The sequence below is a fragment of the Anolis sagrei genome, chromosome 6 (genome assembly GCF_037176765.1).
Source record: "Anolis sagrei isolate rAnoSag1 chromosome 6, rAnoSag1.mat, whole genome shotgun sequence".
Taxonomy (NCBI): Eukaryota; Metazoa; Chordata; class Lepidosauria; order Squamata; family Dactyloidae; genus Anolis; species Anolis sagrei.
In genome coordinates this window covers 49,124,270-49,138,891 of record NC_090026.1, presented here as the reverse complement: position 1 = coordinate 49,138,891, position 14,622 = coordinate 49,124,270, and the positions used below count along the sequence as shown (strand labels likewise).

General features: G+C 42.4%; 1 protein-coding gene across 1 annotated transcript in view; it reads right to left on the bottom strand.

The window, feature by feature from the left end:
* Nucleotides 1–5,193: 5,193 nt before the first annotated feature.
* The window catches only part of PIP4K2B (phosphatidylinositol-5-phosphate 4-kinase type 2 beta), a 56,019-nt gene continuing 46,590 nt past the window's right edge, over nt 5,194–14,622 (bottom strand). Inside the window, exons 8-10 of the mRNA XM_060781242.2 lie at nt 13,006–13,264; nt 10,115–10,218; nt 5,194–7,419 (exon numbers count right to left, since the gene is read on the bottom strand). Coding sequence (XP_060637225.1) covers nt 7,339–7,419; nt 10,115–10,218; nt 13,006–13,264 — 444 coding nt within the window. The 3' untranslated portion in view covers nt 5,194–7,338. The remainder of the gene's footprint in view (nt 7,420–10,114; nt 10,219–13,005; nt 13,265–14,622) is intronic.

Genomic DNA, 14,622 nt, shown 5'->3' with positions numbered 1-14,622 from the left:
CACTCAGGGTCAACCTAAGTCTGAAATGACTTGAAAGCACACAACAACAACAGCAATCCTATCTTATCAGCCAAAACCAGGCCCACACTTCCCATTGAAATACTAATAAGTTTATATTTGTTAAAATTGTTCTTCATTTTAATTATTGTATTGTTTTTAAGTGTTTTGGTTTTTTTTGCACTACAAATAAGATATGTGCAGTGTGCATAGGAATTCATTCATTTTTTTTTTCAAATTATAATCCGGCCCTCCAATAGTTTGAGGGACTGTGACCTGGCACTCTGTTCAAAAAGTATGAGGACCCCTGCCCTGTTGAGTACCGCTCACATTTATTCTAGGAGTCTCCAAATTTGAAGACAGCAGCAACCTTTTCTCCAAGCAAATAATTGGCTTATGCAATTATGTAGGTTGTACGTTTGCCTTAAACAGGAATAGGACAATAAGGGGAGCCAACTGCCCCCCATATTCAGTATTTTCCAGGCTGCCTTGGGTTTCAGAAGTCATGAGCTAGAGAAAGAAAACATCAGAAGGAATGGTTATCTCACTTAGCTAAGTCTCTACAACCAAATTATATGATGTTTCCAACATGTTGGACTAGCCAAAGCATGTGAGAGTACATATAATGTGTCTGAACAGGAAATATATATTTAGCTTAGTTGCCATTGGCAGATGGCACAGTGAAAAGATCTAGGCCTATCAGGTTGAACTCAGCAGAAAATGAGTTTTGAAAGGTTCCTTTCCCAAGCTGTACCCTGGGAATGCAAATCTATGACTGTCAGAAAAAAAAATATTTAGAACATTTTTTTATAGCAATTTTAGATTGAAGTCACAGGTTGTCTTTTGCATGTTACGTTTTTCATCACATAAGAAAGACAACACCAGAGTTGCTCTAAATGGCAGGAAAATATCTTGTCCCTATAATGCAGGTGGATAGAGGTGATTACACTATGTAACAACGTTTGAAAAAAAATTATGTTCCTTATTTGAAATTGTTGTTTCCTTTTTGTGAAGTACCGTATATTCTGGTGTATAAGACTGCTTTTTAACCTAAGAAAATCTCAAAAGTCAGGGGTCGTCTATATGTGGGAGTCATCTTATGCATGGGAGTCGTCTTATATGCGGGAGTAGTCTTATATGCCGAGAGCCATCTTATAGAGCGGGTGCTGAAACTTCCAATCCGGATTGGAGAATCCGTGGTTGCTTCCTATTGTGGGGGGAGCTCAAAAATGGCAGTGGCTACGTCCCTGCCATATGCAGCGACTGTATAAAAGCATTAAGGGCGACGCTGTACAAGTACGGTAGAAGAAAATCCATTCATCAGGATTCGTGGACTTAATGCGGTCTCGAAGGTGAGGTGAAGGGGCGCCTCACCGGGAAGGTGTAAATGAAGGGCAGACCAAGCTGCAGGCGTCCAGGGCGCCCAGGGTATGGAAAAAAGAGATAGAGTGGCTTTGGGCCCAGAAAAACACAACTCTATTACCTGTCTGGCCCGCCCTTGTATCCTATTACCGTACCTCCTCCTCCGCCTCTCAGATCTCGCTCCTGAAGACTGCAGTGAAGCGGTGCAGGTGTGCATGTGCGAGATCTGAGAGGCAGAGAAGGAGGGACAGTAATTGGAAAATTGCCATATTGAAATCAAATCAGATGCTTTTAAAAAAAATTATTTGGTGTGCGTTGGAAGAAGGATAGTCTTATATGGCGAGTATATCCCAAACTATATTTTAACTGGAAAAGTTGGGAGTCGTCTTATACGCCATGTCGTCTTATATGCCGGAATATGCGGTACTTACTTTGAAAGTAGTTGTTATACTCCAGAAACTTTGTTTTTGTGGCTGCCACAAACTGTGTTGAATTAATTGAGATTCAATGAGATATTCATTGAAAAAATATAGTAAAATTTGTTGCAGGATGTCCCGCAAAAACGATGTTTTTGCAGTTTAATAAACTTTCCCCATGTTTTTGTGATAGAATCAATTAGGAAATGACATAACCCAGGAACACAAATCATATTACATCGTATTATAACTATGGTTGCTCTTCAGAAGAAATGTGACACTGATAAGAAAAAGCCGCTGTCTTTCTAATTTCTAAAAGTACATTGTCTAGAACAGGAGGCACTACTCTTGACAGAAGCCACTTCCATTTTGTGGGTGTGTTTTTTAGCAACCCATCAGAAATACTGGATCTCCAGGTGGTAATCTTAATAGTGATTTACTTTTTCAGTTAGCACGAATGCTATTGCAACAGAACTCTGTTTTGCAGTAACTCCAAGGATAAGCTGGTGGATAAACTGCTTATGTCGATGTTTACTGCCGTTCATAGAAATGGTAAGGAAATAATCACACCTGGAAAGGACAGAACAGAAAATGCAAGAGTTCTGCAAAAGCCTCCAAGATCTAACCAACCAAGTTTGTTGAAATGGGAACAAATGCCATGGCCCCTATTATTCCCTTAGTTACATAACAAACCTTCTGTATAAGACCAGTTTTCTCACTGCGGGCATAAAGACAAATTGGATGATAGACTGTTAGAAGGTGGAACGATTTGGAGTGGCCAATATCAGAAAGGGGAAAACATCTTGCGGGGGGGGGGGGGGGGGGGAATAATTCTTATTAATACAAGGGTTGAATGAAAAATAGTGCTTCCACCTTCGTTACTTGGGTTTGGTTGAGAATATTAAATCAAAGGCAGAAATAATCCTTAGAACGTGTTCTTTAACTACCAATATTCACCTTTCCACATAATCAGACAATTGGATACATTTCTGCCAAGGATTAACAAGTTTTCTGAAGCCGTCGCGGAAGAAGTCGACACTGTTTCCGCAACCTTAGTTTGAGGACCCCTGTTCTTGAGACTAGATTTTCTCCTGCCCCCATATAGTGACTTGGGGAAATTGGAGCAGCTGAAAAGCATCTGGCTGTCCTCACAGTCGGGTGGAGAATGATAATGTCATCTTTCAGAACCTCTGGATCAAGAAATAGTTTTCTAAGATCTACAGAGATACTCTCTGGAACACCCCAGCAAGTGAGAGTCCAAAAGTGGCAGGCTCAAACCCAGAACCTCAATCAGTGGCTGATACAGGATGAGAAACACCCCCCTGGGCACACAGAAGACTGGATGACTTGGAAGGCACTGAACAGACTGCTCTGGCAACACGAGATGCAGAGCCAATCTTAAGAAATTGGGCTTGTCAGCTTTTACAATGTATTGTAATGTAATATAGCTGAGTCATGCACTTCTAATGGGCTTCTATTGGAAATGCTGAGTCATGCATTAACTGTATCTAGAACTTCATTTGGGGAATGTGGTCTGGCCTAGTCCAGGTGATTGTGAGTGATGCAAGCCTGGGTCTGAGTTGAGTTAATGAGTTGGGAACCAATCAGAGATTGCTATGTGTAATTGTACAGAATTGTATATAAGGAAGTCATGTACAGTGTATCTCTCTCCTTGTGCTGTGATGTTGTTCGTTGAAGGCTATATGTAATTAAAAGAACCTGTCTGCTAAGACAAGATATAACTGTATGCTGTGGTAAGTTTGTAATATCATCTAGACTGGGGGAAAGACAGTGGTAAAACTGACAATGGCCAGGCATATGCTCAAGTGTCTGTAAAAGGTTCCAAAGTGACTGCAGGCTGTGGGAGCAGTTGGCTGAAAATACTGTGCAGGAAGAAGCTATTGGAAAGCGCTGAAGTTGTGCAACTGATCTGCTGCTGAATTGTGAAGTTAATCTCAAGTGGAATCCACAACATGCGAGTGTGGAGAAGAGCAAATCACTGACCACCTGCTGCAATGCAACCTGAGCCCTGCTACATGCACAATGGAGGACCTTCTTGCGGCAACACCAGAGGCACTCCAAGTGGCCAGATACTGGTCAAAGGACATTTTAATCAACAACCAAGCTTGCAAACTTTGTGTTTTGTCTGTTTGTTTGTTTTGTTAAAAATGTAATACAAATGTCTGGTTGCTCCTGACACGATAAAATAGCACCTCTGGAGAAAACAGCACACCCAACTTCAGGGGCACAGCTTGAAACTTGTTGGCCATCCCAAGGCAAGGCAATATTGAAGAGGGAGTGCCGGCAGGAAGGAGGTGATTTCTGTGGAAGAGAGACAGGAGACAGAGTGGAGTTCTTGCTTGGACAGAACTTTAAACTCTGCCTCTTTTCGCAAGAGCATCATACATGGATCATACCACCTCCCTGTTGTGTCAGCTCCACTGGCTGCTGATCCAATTCCGAGCACAATTCAAAGTGCTGGTCTTGACCTATAAAACCCTATATGGCTCCGGTCCAGCGTACCTGTCCGAACATATCTCCTTCTATGTCCCACCTCCGAGCTTAAGATCTTCTGGGGAGGCCCTGCTCTCAGCCTCGCCTTTGTCTCAAACCTGTTTGGCAGGGATGAGGGTCAGGGCCTTCTCGGTGGTAGCCCCCCGCCTGTGGAATTCGCTTCCCGGGGAAATTAGGTCATCGCCATCCCTCCTCACTTTTAGAAAGAAGGTAAAAACGTGGTTGTGGGACCAGGCCTTTGGGCAATTAGGTTAAAGGACAATTGATAATGTTTGACTATGGCTTGGAAGTGGATTTGGATAAGTTAAGCGGAGTAATCATTAGTATATGGCTAGATAAATAGCCACCAGACTGGCAATAGCTAAATGGATTGTAAGTATACTGTTTAATCTTTATTTATTAACGTCCATGTTTTTAATTGTTATATTTGCTATTTTGTATTTTATGAAGTGGCACTGAATTATTGCCAATTGAAAGCCACCATGAGTACCCTAGAGGTTGAGAAGGGCAGGCAGAGGCGGCCTTAGGTAATTTTCAACGGTAAGCAAACAGTATTTGCCCCCCCCCCCCCCCAACCAATCAGATATATATTTTCTGTTCATCATGGGAGTTCTGTGTGCCATATTTGGTTCAATTCTATCATTGGTGGAGTTCAGAATGCTCTTTGGTTTTAGGTGAAGTATACATCCCAGTAACTACAACTTGCATATGTCAAGGTCTATTTTCCCCCCAAGAGCGCCTCAAGAGCGTCCCTGGGCAAAATCAACTATACTGCAAATGCTTACTTTGCGTAATGGGTTGAGCCGCCCCTGAGGACAGGGAAAAATGTTCGAAATAAATAAAAATAAATAAAGATCATAGCCAATTCTTTTTTTTTTTTAAACAAACCACACGGAGCCAAGAATGGAAATTCTTACCAGGACAAAGACAGGTTATATCTTCTATTTCACAACAGACTTCAAGTGCACGCTCTTTGAGGAAAAAGGTAGCCCTTTGGCTATTAAAACATTTACAGCCCGTCAAACATACTCATTCTCACTTTTTTAAATATGTTCACATATTCACATTTAGTTTATGGTATAGTCAGTGGACACCTAAACACTGCAGACAGTGGCTTCTGCCCGTTTAGAAAAACTTTGAAACCACAAGTGGACAGAAAAGGGACTCTCGTATCCCATTCATAAGGGACGGCTTTTCATTCAGGGATTTTTTAAGAAATCTTACATTATCTACAACCTACATTGTGATTTTCAAGTGTGTTCCGAGTCTCTGAAATAGTGGAATACCAATTTTTGGTACATGGGTGGTGGGGATCCCGCCTGAGAAGGGCCACACGGTAGAGGAAGAAGAGAAAGAACCCACATTCACCAGACTTTCAACAAGGTGGACTCCACAAAGCAAAAAGGTGTACTACACCACAAGACGCACACATCTCAACAGCCACATTCAGGGAAAGAAAGGCATGTGTGAGAAACCGTTCCAAGGCAGAGTAAGCAGATTGCAAAGTGATGGTTCAAAATTGGGAATTCCATCTCGTAAAAACAAAACAAAAGAATCCCACAAATTCCCCCCTTCCCTTCCCTGGTTATATTGAAAACATAGAATCAATGTGTAGCATGGGAGACCCCGGTGGTCCAGTGGGTTAAACCCCTAATCGCAGGTTCAAATCCGGGAGAGACGGATGAGCTCCCTCTATCAGCTCCAGCTCCTCATGCGGGGACATGAGAGAAGCCTCCCATAAGGATGATAAAAACATCTAATCATCTGGGCATCCCCTGGGCAACGTCCTTGCAGACGGCCAACTCTCACACACCAGAAGCGACTTGCAGTTTCTCAAGTCGCTCCTGACACGACAAAAAATAATAATGTGTAGCATTCAAAATCTTCAGCAGTTTCAACGCGCATGGCTGTGAAATCCAGAGTTACAGTCTGCAGACAGAGGGAAGGGAGCTGCAATTCAAACAGGGGCAAGGAGTTTGCATTCTTCCAGGAAACTGATCTAGCACAGGTTATTCCTATCGTCTGTCCTAGTGGTTATAGCGCAGTCACTTGCATCAATTTATTACGCAATTCCAAAGTTCTGGGGCCAGAATCCTTTCAATACGGATTCACAAAAACAAACCAAAAAAAATCTCCAGGGAAACATTTCTAAACACACTGATTCACAACACAATATGTTGTTTTAAAAAGTGGTGGCCTTTTTTTTATGGCAAACATCATCTTATGGGGTATGCAACCAGATCAAGGTTAAAAAAAAAAGCAGGCTGAACCGTGATTAATGTAACACTGGTAGAACATCGGTTACACTACAGAGGCAATTTAGTCCAAGTGTTCCAAGACAGTTTGCAATTCATCAAATTGTTGCTATATCTTCTAGTCATTATCTCCATTAAGGATCTATGGTGTGTCGTGACAGCTGTGTGATTCTTTTATAGCTGCCTGTACTTCCTTGATTTGCATGAAATACTAAGTAAGCAAATTTTTATCACCTTCCCTCCCCATATCTTTCAAAAGGACATTTGGGATTGGGGGCGGAAAAACCTGTAATATCAAAATAAGGTAAGGAAAAAGTCTTTGCTTCCAATTCAATGGCTTCTCCACGTCATTGTAACAGTTTTTGTCCTCCAAGCGGCACTCATTTTGTCCTGTTCTTAGAGAAAGGTGCAACAAAGGGGTGAAGAAACAGTCAAGTTGAAGGAACAACCGCAGGTAGAGTTCATGTCTGTTTTTTAAAAAAAAATTCACATTGGCATCTGACCATCTGGAGTCTGCGATACTCTTCTAAGATAAAGTGGTGTCATTCCTCGGGTTTTGTGTATTTTAGCAACCAAAAGAAGAGATACGGAGATTTTTTTCCCAAATCCCACTTTTTCCACCAGGTCAAGCAGAAGATTCTGAGGTCTACAGCTAGTTTTCTTCTGGGTCTTGCTGTTACCACGCTCACAGAAGATGACACTCAGACAGAGGGGACTACATTCTTGTTGCTTTGGATATAGTCCCCCTGTCCCACTTCTTTCTCTCTCCACTTTTGCCAACGACGGGAAGATAACTATGTCAGGATATTGGACATAAATTCATTGAAGCGTTTTGAATACTGTTCTGGATTGACCGTGGAAATCTCTGCTCCAGCCTGAAAGACAAAAGAATGGGGTTCAGCTACAGAATGATTCGATTCAGCGTCGATAATATCTCATTTCTACGTCATCCTGACACTTTCAGAGTTTTAAATGATGTATTTTAATATTTTGATAAATGTTTTTAATGTTTATGTATGTATATAAGAAGAGCCCCCGGTGGCGCAGTGGGTTAAAGTACTGAGCTGCTGAGCTTGTTGACCGAAAGGTCGCAGGTTCGATTCCGGGGAGCGGCGTGAGCTTCCGCTGTCAGCCCTAGCTTCTGCCAACCTAGCAGTTTGAAAACATGCAAATGTGAGTAGATCAATAGGGACTGCTCCAGCGGGAAAGTAACGGTGCTCCATGCAGTCATGCCGGCCACATGACCTTGGAGGGTCTATGGACAACGCCGGCTCTTTGGCTTAGAAATGGAGATGAGCACCACACCCCAGAGTCAGACATGACTGGACTTAATGTCAGGGGACAACCTTTACCTTTTATGTATATAGGAATTTGTGTCCCGGCATTGAATGTTTGCCGTATATATGCTGTGCTCTGCCCTAAGTCCCCTTCCGGGTGAGAAGGGCGGAATATAAATGTGTGTGTGTGTGTGTGTGTGTGTGTATATATATATATATATATATATATTTATGTACTGTATTTGTATACCGCCTTTCTCAGCCAATTGGCGACTCAAAGCGGTTTCCAACAAATCAGTACACATAAAACCGTAATAAACATTAAAACAGTGAAACACAGCAAAAGCAATAAAAACCATATCATTAGCATCTCCTTATTATCAAGCATTGTCCAGGTCCATCGTCAAGTCATTCAATTTCCTATATATTAGCTACTCTGCATTTGTAAACATTTATTTCGCGTATTTCTACCCCGCCCTTCTCAACCCCCGAGGGGGGACTCAGGGCGGCTTACAAAAGGCACAATTCGATGCCTACACAATAGTACAAATAAACATATATAAACAGCAATTAAAACAGTTATAACCAGTTAAAACAATCAGTTACATATCACAATCAATAAAGCCAATCTCATGCTCAACGTTCGCCAGCTCAGAATCCATGAATTCATTCTACATTGTCAATTCCTATCAGTTCTAGTCATCATTGTCCTTTATCTGTCTGCCAGATTACCCAAATGCCTGGTCCCAAATCCATGTTTTTAATTTCCTTCTAAAGGAAAGGAGGGATGTCGATGACCTAATTACCCCGGGGAGTGAGTTCCACAGGTGAGGGGCCACCACCGAGAAGGCCCTGCTCCTCGTCCCCACCAATCTCACTTGTGATAGAGGCGGGGCCAAGAGCAGGGCCTCCCCAGAAGATCTTAAACTCCGAGGTGGGACGTAGAGGGAAATGCGTTCGGACAGATACGCTGGGCCAGAGCCGTATGGGGTTTTGTAGGTCAAAACCAGCACTTTGAATTGTGCTCGGAACTGGATCGGCAGCCAGTGGAGCTGACATAACAGAGGGGTGGTATGCTCCCTGTATGATGCTCCGGTGAGTAATCTGGCTGCCGCCTGCTGGACTAATTGAAGTTTCCGAACAGTCTTCAAAGGCAACCCCACGTAGAGTGCGTGGCAGTAATCTGTTCGGGATGTAACAAGAGCGTGGACCATTGTGGCCAGATCTGACTTCCCAAGGTACGGGCGCAACTGGCGCACAAGTTTTAATTGTGCAAAAGCTCTCCCGGCCACCGCTGAGACCTGGGGTTCCAGGCTCAGCGATGAGTCCAGGATCACTCCCAAGCTGCGAACCTGTGTCTTCAGGGGGAGTGTAACCCCATCTAACACAGGCTGTAACCCCATCTCACACTATGCCCTGTTCGGCCTTACGGCTGACCTCTGTCTTGTCTGGATTCAATTTCAACTTGTTAGCTCTCATCCAGTCCGACACAGCAGCCAAGCACCGGTTCAAGGTCTGGACAGCCTCCTTGGTGACAAGTGAGAAGGAGTGACAGATGAGAAGGAGTTGCTCAAACAACCACACTTTAACCTGCCTCTGAAACCTTAAGAGGGAGGAAGCCAATCTAATCTCCCTAGAAAGGGTGTTCCATAGCCGAGGGGCCACCACTGTGGCCCACATGGGGGTTCTGTGTGGGAGGTTTGGCCCAATTCTATCATTGCTGGGGTTCAGAAGGACATACATTGGGTTGTTAGGTGTCTTGTGTCCAAATTTGGTGTCAATTCGTCCAGTGGTTTTTGAGTTCTGTTAATCCCACAAATGAACATTACATTTTTATTTATATAGATTATGATTATGATTATGATTATTATTATTATGTTTTCTGATTATCTTTGGCGACCCCTCTGAAACCCTGTCACGACCCACCCCCGGGATTCAACTCCCCGGTTGAGAAACGCTTCTGTAGATCATTTTCTTATCTATATTGATGGATTATTGCCCATCTGAAAGGAACTACAAAGTAATGACCAATAGAAAGAGCTACTGGGTTGTTTTTGTTTTGGTAATATATACACATCTTATGGATCTTTGTGACAAGTAACACAAAACATTATTTTTAAAAGTAACTTTTCAAAGTGAACTGAAAAGGTCAGAGATAAAGATCACAGATGAGCTTCCCGAGAAGGTAAACAAAACGGAAATTCTCCCTTTCCAATAGCAGAACGTTGTGGTAGCCGAGGCAACTTTCTGGCACCATCCAAGGAATAAAGACAACGAAGTGATTTCTCCTTACCCCGTGTTTCACAGTTTTGGCAGCATGTGCTGCTTTCTTCTTTGTGTCATATGGTGTGAGGATATCTATAATGGCCATGAAATACACCTCCTTCTTGGGAGCGCCTAATGAGAAAGAGAGAGAAAGAGATAGAGAGGCAGAGGGAGAGATGTTGACACGGACATCGTGTCATCTTTAGGAGTTGCTGTTCTCCTTGGATAGGCAGTATGGTCAAATACTGCAATCACAAGCCTAGAGAAGTGGCCTGGGGATCACATTTCAAATCAAACCAGCGCCTTGAAGCAATACCCAAAATATCCCAGTGAATGTTATGAATCTGATGAAGCATATCAAGAAATAAGCAGCTGCCCTGAGCATATGCCGTGCATCACTCTTATCAGTTAGGTTATGCACGACTGATAATTTGTTTTTTGTTGGGAAACATAATTTACATATTCATAATGCACCTATAGCTTTTGACTAAAGTATAGAAGGGAAGGTTAAATCAATTAATTAAATAGGAACTGCTGCTTGAATATATAGGGGGACTGAGGATTGGGCAATGCTGCTGAAGGGCAGACTTCTGAACTAGGTGGTTGCCAACTGTGCTGGGCATGATGGGATTTTTAGTGCAACAGCTGGGGGGTATAGATTGGGGCGGGCTATACAAGAGGATAACTAATGTATGTGTGCATTAGGACTGACTGCCAGGAACTGCAGGCATGTAGCCGGAGGGGGGGGGGGGGACGGACACTTCAGCCCCTCCCTCCCGAAATTCTCAGGGTGGTCCGCAAGAAGACCTTACTGATACATTATTTAAACTGTTATATTTATTCATATCATGATCTGATCACCATGCTCAATATATCCCATATGCATGGGGGCATTGGGATAATGATACAAAAGGTTTGCTAGGGTAGATCCTCTCTCACTCAGCCTCAGCCTCCCCCCCCCCCCCCGAATCAAAATCATGGCTACGGGCGTGTATGACTACTTTGTCTGTGACAGAAACAGTTTGCAATACAAAGGATTTTGACATATTTTTGAGGGCATTATTTATTTATTTACTTATTTATTTACTATATTTTATACCACCCTTCTCAGCCCTCGGGCGACTCAGGGCGGTTAACTATGGCAACGACTTGATGCCCCAAAACACCATAAAACATTTAAAAACATTAACACATAATATAAAACTATAACCAGAATATCAAAACATAGATCATTTGCGTCTCTTAATAAAAAACATTGTCGTATCTTGTCATCCAGTCGTTCCAATTCCTATGTCTTTTACTTTGCATTTCAAACGCTTGCTCAAACTACCAAGTTTTGAGTCTTTTCCGAAATGTTAAGAGGGAGGGAGCTGATCTAATGTCCCCAGGAAGGGCGTTCCATAGCCCGGGGGGGGGGGGGGCATCACTGAGAAGGCCCTGTCTCTTCTCCCCACCAAACGTGTTTGTGACGCAGGCGGGATCGAGAGCAGGGCCTCCCCAGATGATCTTAACATCCTAGCAGGTTCATAAGGGAAAATGCTTTCAGACAGGTAAGCTATCTGATGTGTCAGATTTATTTTTTTTGCCAATGGGTCAGGGACTGATAAAAATGTATAATATCACAAAGGACTACCACCTCACCCGTCTCATAGGAAACCTGCTACAAAACAGCAGCTTTTTTGTTGAGTTCCAGGGCCAGAGAAGCAGATGGTGGAAACAGAAGAATGGCCTGCCTCAGGGGAGCGTGCTTGCTCCATCCATGTTTAACATCTACACAAATGATCAGCCACTGCCAGAAGGGACAGAGAGCTTCATCTAGATTGATGATTGTGCTGTTACTGCTCAAGCAGGGAGCTTTGAGATGGTTGAACAGAAGCTCTCTGAAGCTCTAGGTGCTCTTACTACCTACTACAGAGAAAACCAGATGATCCCTAATCTATCTAAGACACAGACATGTGCTTTTCATCTCAAGAACAGACAAGCATCCCGAGCTCTGAGGATCACATGGGAAGGAATCCCACTGGAGCATTGCAGCACACTCAAATACCTGGGAGTCACTCTGGACCGTGCTCTGACCTACAAAAAGCACTGCCTGAACATCAAGCAAAAAGTGGGTGCTAGAAACAATATCATACAAAAGCTGACTGGCACAACCTGGGGATCACAACCAGACACAGTGAAGACATCCGCCCTTGCGCTATGCTACTCTGCTGCTGAGTACGCATGCCCAGTGTGGAACACATCTCACTACACTAAAACAGTGGATGTGGCTCTTAATGAAACATGCCACATTATCACGGGGTGTCTGCGCCCTACACCACTGGAGAAATTACACTGCTTAGCCGGTATTGCACCACCAGACATCCGCCGGGAAATAGCAGCCAATAGTGAAAGGACCAAGGCAGAGTAAGCTCCAGCTCATCCCTTGTTTGGGTATCAGCCAGCATGCCAACGACTTAAATCAAGAAATAGTTTTCTAAGATCTACAGAGACACTCACTGGAACAGCTCAGCAAGCGAGAGTCCAAAAGTGGCAGGCTCAAACCCAGAACCTCAACCAATGGCTGATACCAAATGAGAGACTCCCCCCTGGGCACACAGAAAACTGGGCGACTTGGAAGGCGCTGAACAGATTGCGCTCTGGCACCACAAGATGCAGAGCCAACCTTCAGAAATGGGGCTACAAAGTGGAATCCTAGACATGTGAGTGTGGAGAAGAGCAAACCACTGACCACCTGCTGCAATGCAACCTCTGCCCTGCCACATGCACAATGGAGGACCTTCTCGTAGCAACACCCGAAGCACTCCAAGTGGCCAGATACTGGTCAAAGGACATTTAATCAACTACCAAGCTTGCAAACTCAGTGTATTTTGTATGTTTGTTTGTTTGTTCTTTCCCCGTCCATACTTGCCCACTCACTTTCATGACTTTTCATAGCGTAGACATCCACTGATGGATCAAACTCTCCAGGACCAAAAAACCGGGGGAAGTTGAGAAGGTTGCCAGGGCTATCCGGTGGGGTTCCATAGGAACCGACAGGGTTCCCACCAATGCCGTCGTTCTCACACTCCTCGTCTTCTGCCCGGTCCTCAATTTCTGTTTCTTCCTGCTCTGCACGGTCCACGTCATGGATCCCTACCAGTAGACTGTAATCCATGATCTTCAACTGAGCGAGAAACTGGAAGCCAAAAGAAATATATTTTCTTTCTCTCTCTCTTTCTTCAGTTGCTGTGACCTAACTACCCACATCCCCACTAGAACATAATGGGTCCCCTCAAATTCAATGCATCTGCTTCAAGGCTTCATCCAACTTTCATTTACTTTTGGGACAAGCAAAGGCGATACTGGATAAAAGTGGAAACAATAACTCCCAGCAAAATGTCCTTACAAATGCACTTTAACTGCTGGATTGTGTTGGACTGCGTCCCTCACTTTTTAAAACCCTCCTACGAGATATATCCTACCTTATTCATGCCCAGCGTTATTTTTTATTTTTTTTTTAAATTATTACATTTGGCTTGGCCATAGGTTTTTAAATCCTTGTGTGTTATTGTTATATGTTATATATATTACTGTATATACTCAAGTATAAGCCTAGTTTTTCAGTCCCTTTTTTAGGCTGAAAAAGCTCCCTTCAGTTATACTCGAGTCAAAGTTATTTATTATTTTACTCTGTTATTAGTATTATTTTTATTACATTTATCATCTTACTCTATTATTACATTTATATTATTTTACTCTATTATTATTTTATTAGTATTATTTTTATTACATTTATCATCTTACTCTATTATTACATTGACATTATTTTACTCTATATATTACTGTTTTGATTATTTTATCTATTTTATTCTATTTTTATTACATTTACATTATTTTACTCAATTATTTTTATCACATTTATTATTTTGCTCTCTTATTATTATTGGAAGGACATGTTCACATTTATATTGAAGAAGGTTAAAATAATGGTTTAATCAGAGTTGGACAGTATTATCTTAAATTACAGTTTTATGTAAATATTCAAAAACATTTATCCAACTAATGCCTCAATTAATGTAATTTTTTGTTATCTATTTTTATTTTGGAATTTACTAGTAGCTGCTGCATTTCCCACCCCTCGGCTTATACTCAAGACAATAAATTTCCCCGGTTTTTTGTGGTAAAATTAGGTACCTCAGCTTATATTCGGGTCAGCTTATACTCGAGTATATACGGTAATTTGCATTGCACTGCATTGTTTTGTTTATTGCTTTTCTGTTTTGATGTGTTATTGGGCTTGGCCTCATGTAAGCTGCTCCGAGTCCCTTGGGGCGATGGTGGCGGGGTATAAATAAAGTATTATTATTATTATTATTATTATTATTATTATTATCCTGAGATGAGGAGGAGGTGGACACTGTTAGTAGAAAGGTATTCTATAAATTGGAGATATTTATAAATTATATCTAAATTATATCTATTATAAATTATTATATATAAATTACATATAATTTATTAGATACTAGCTATACCCGCCAGGCGTTGTTGTGGCCA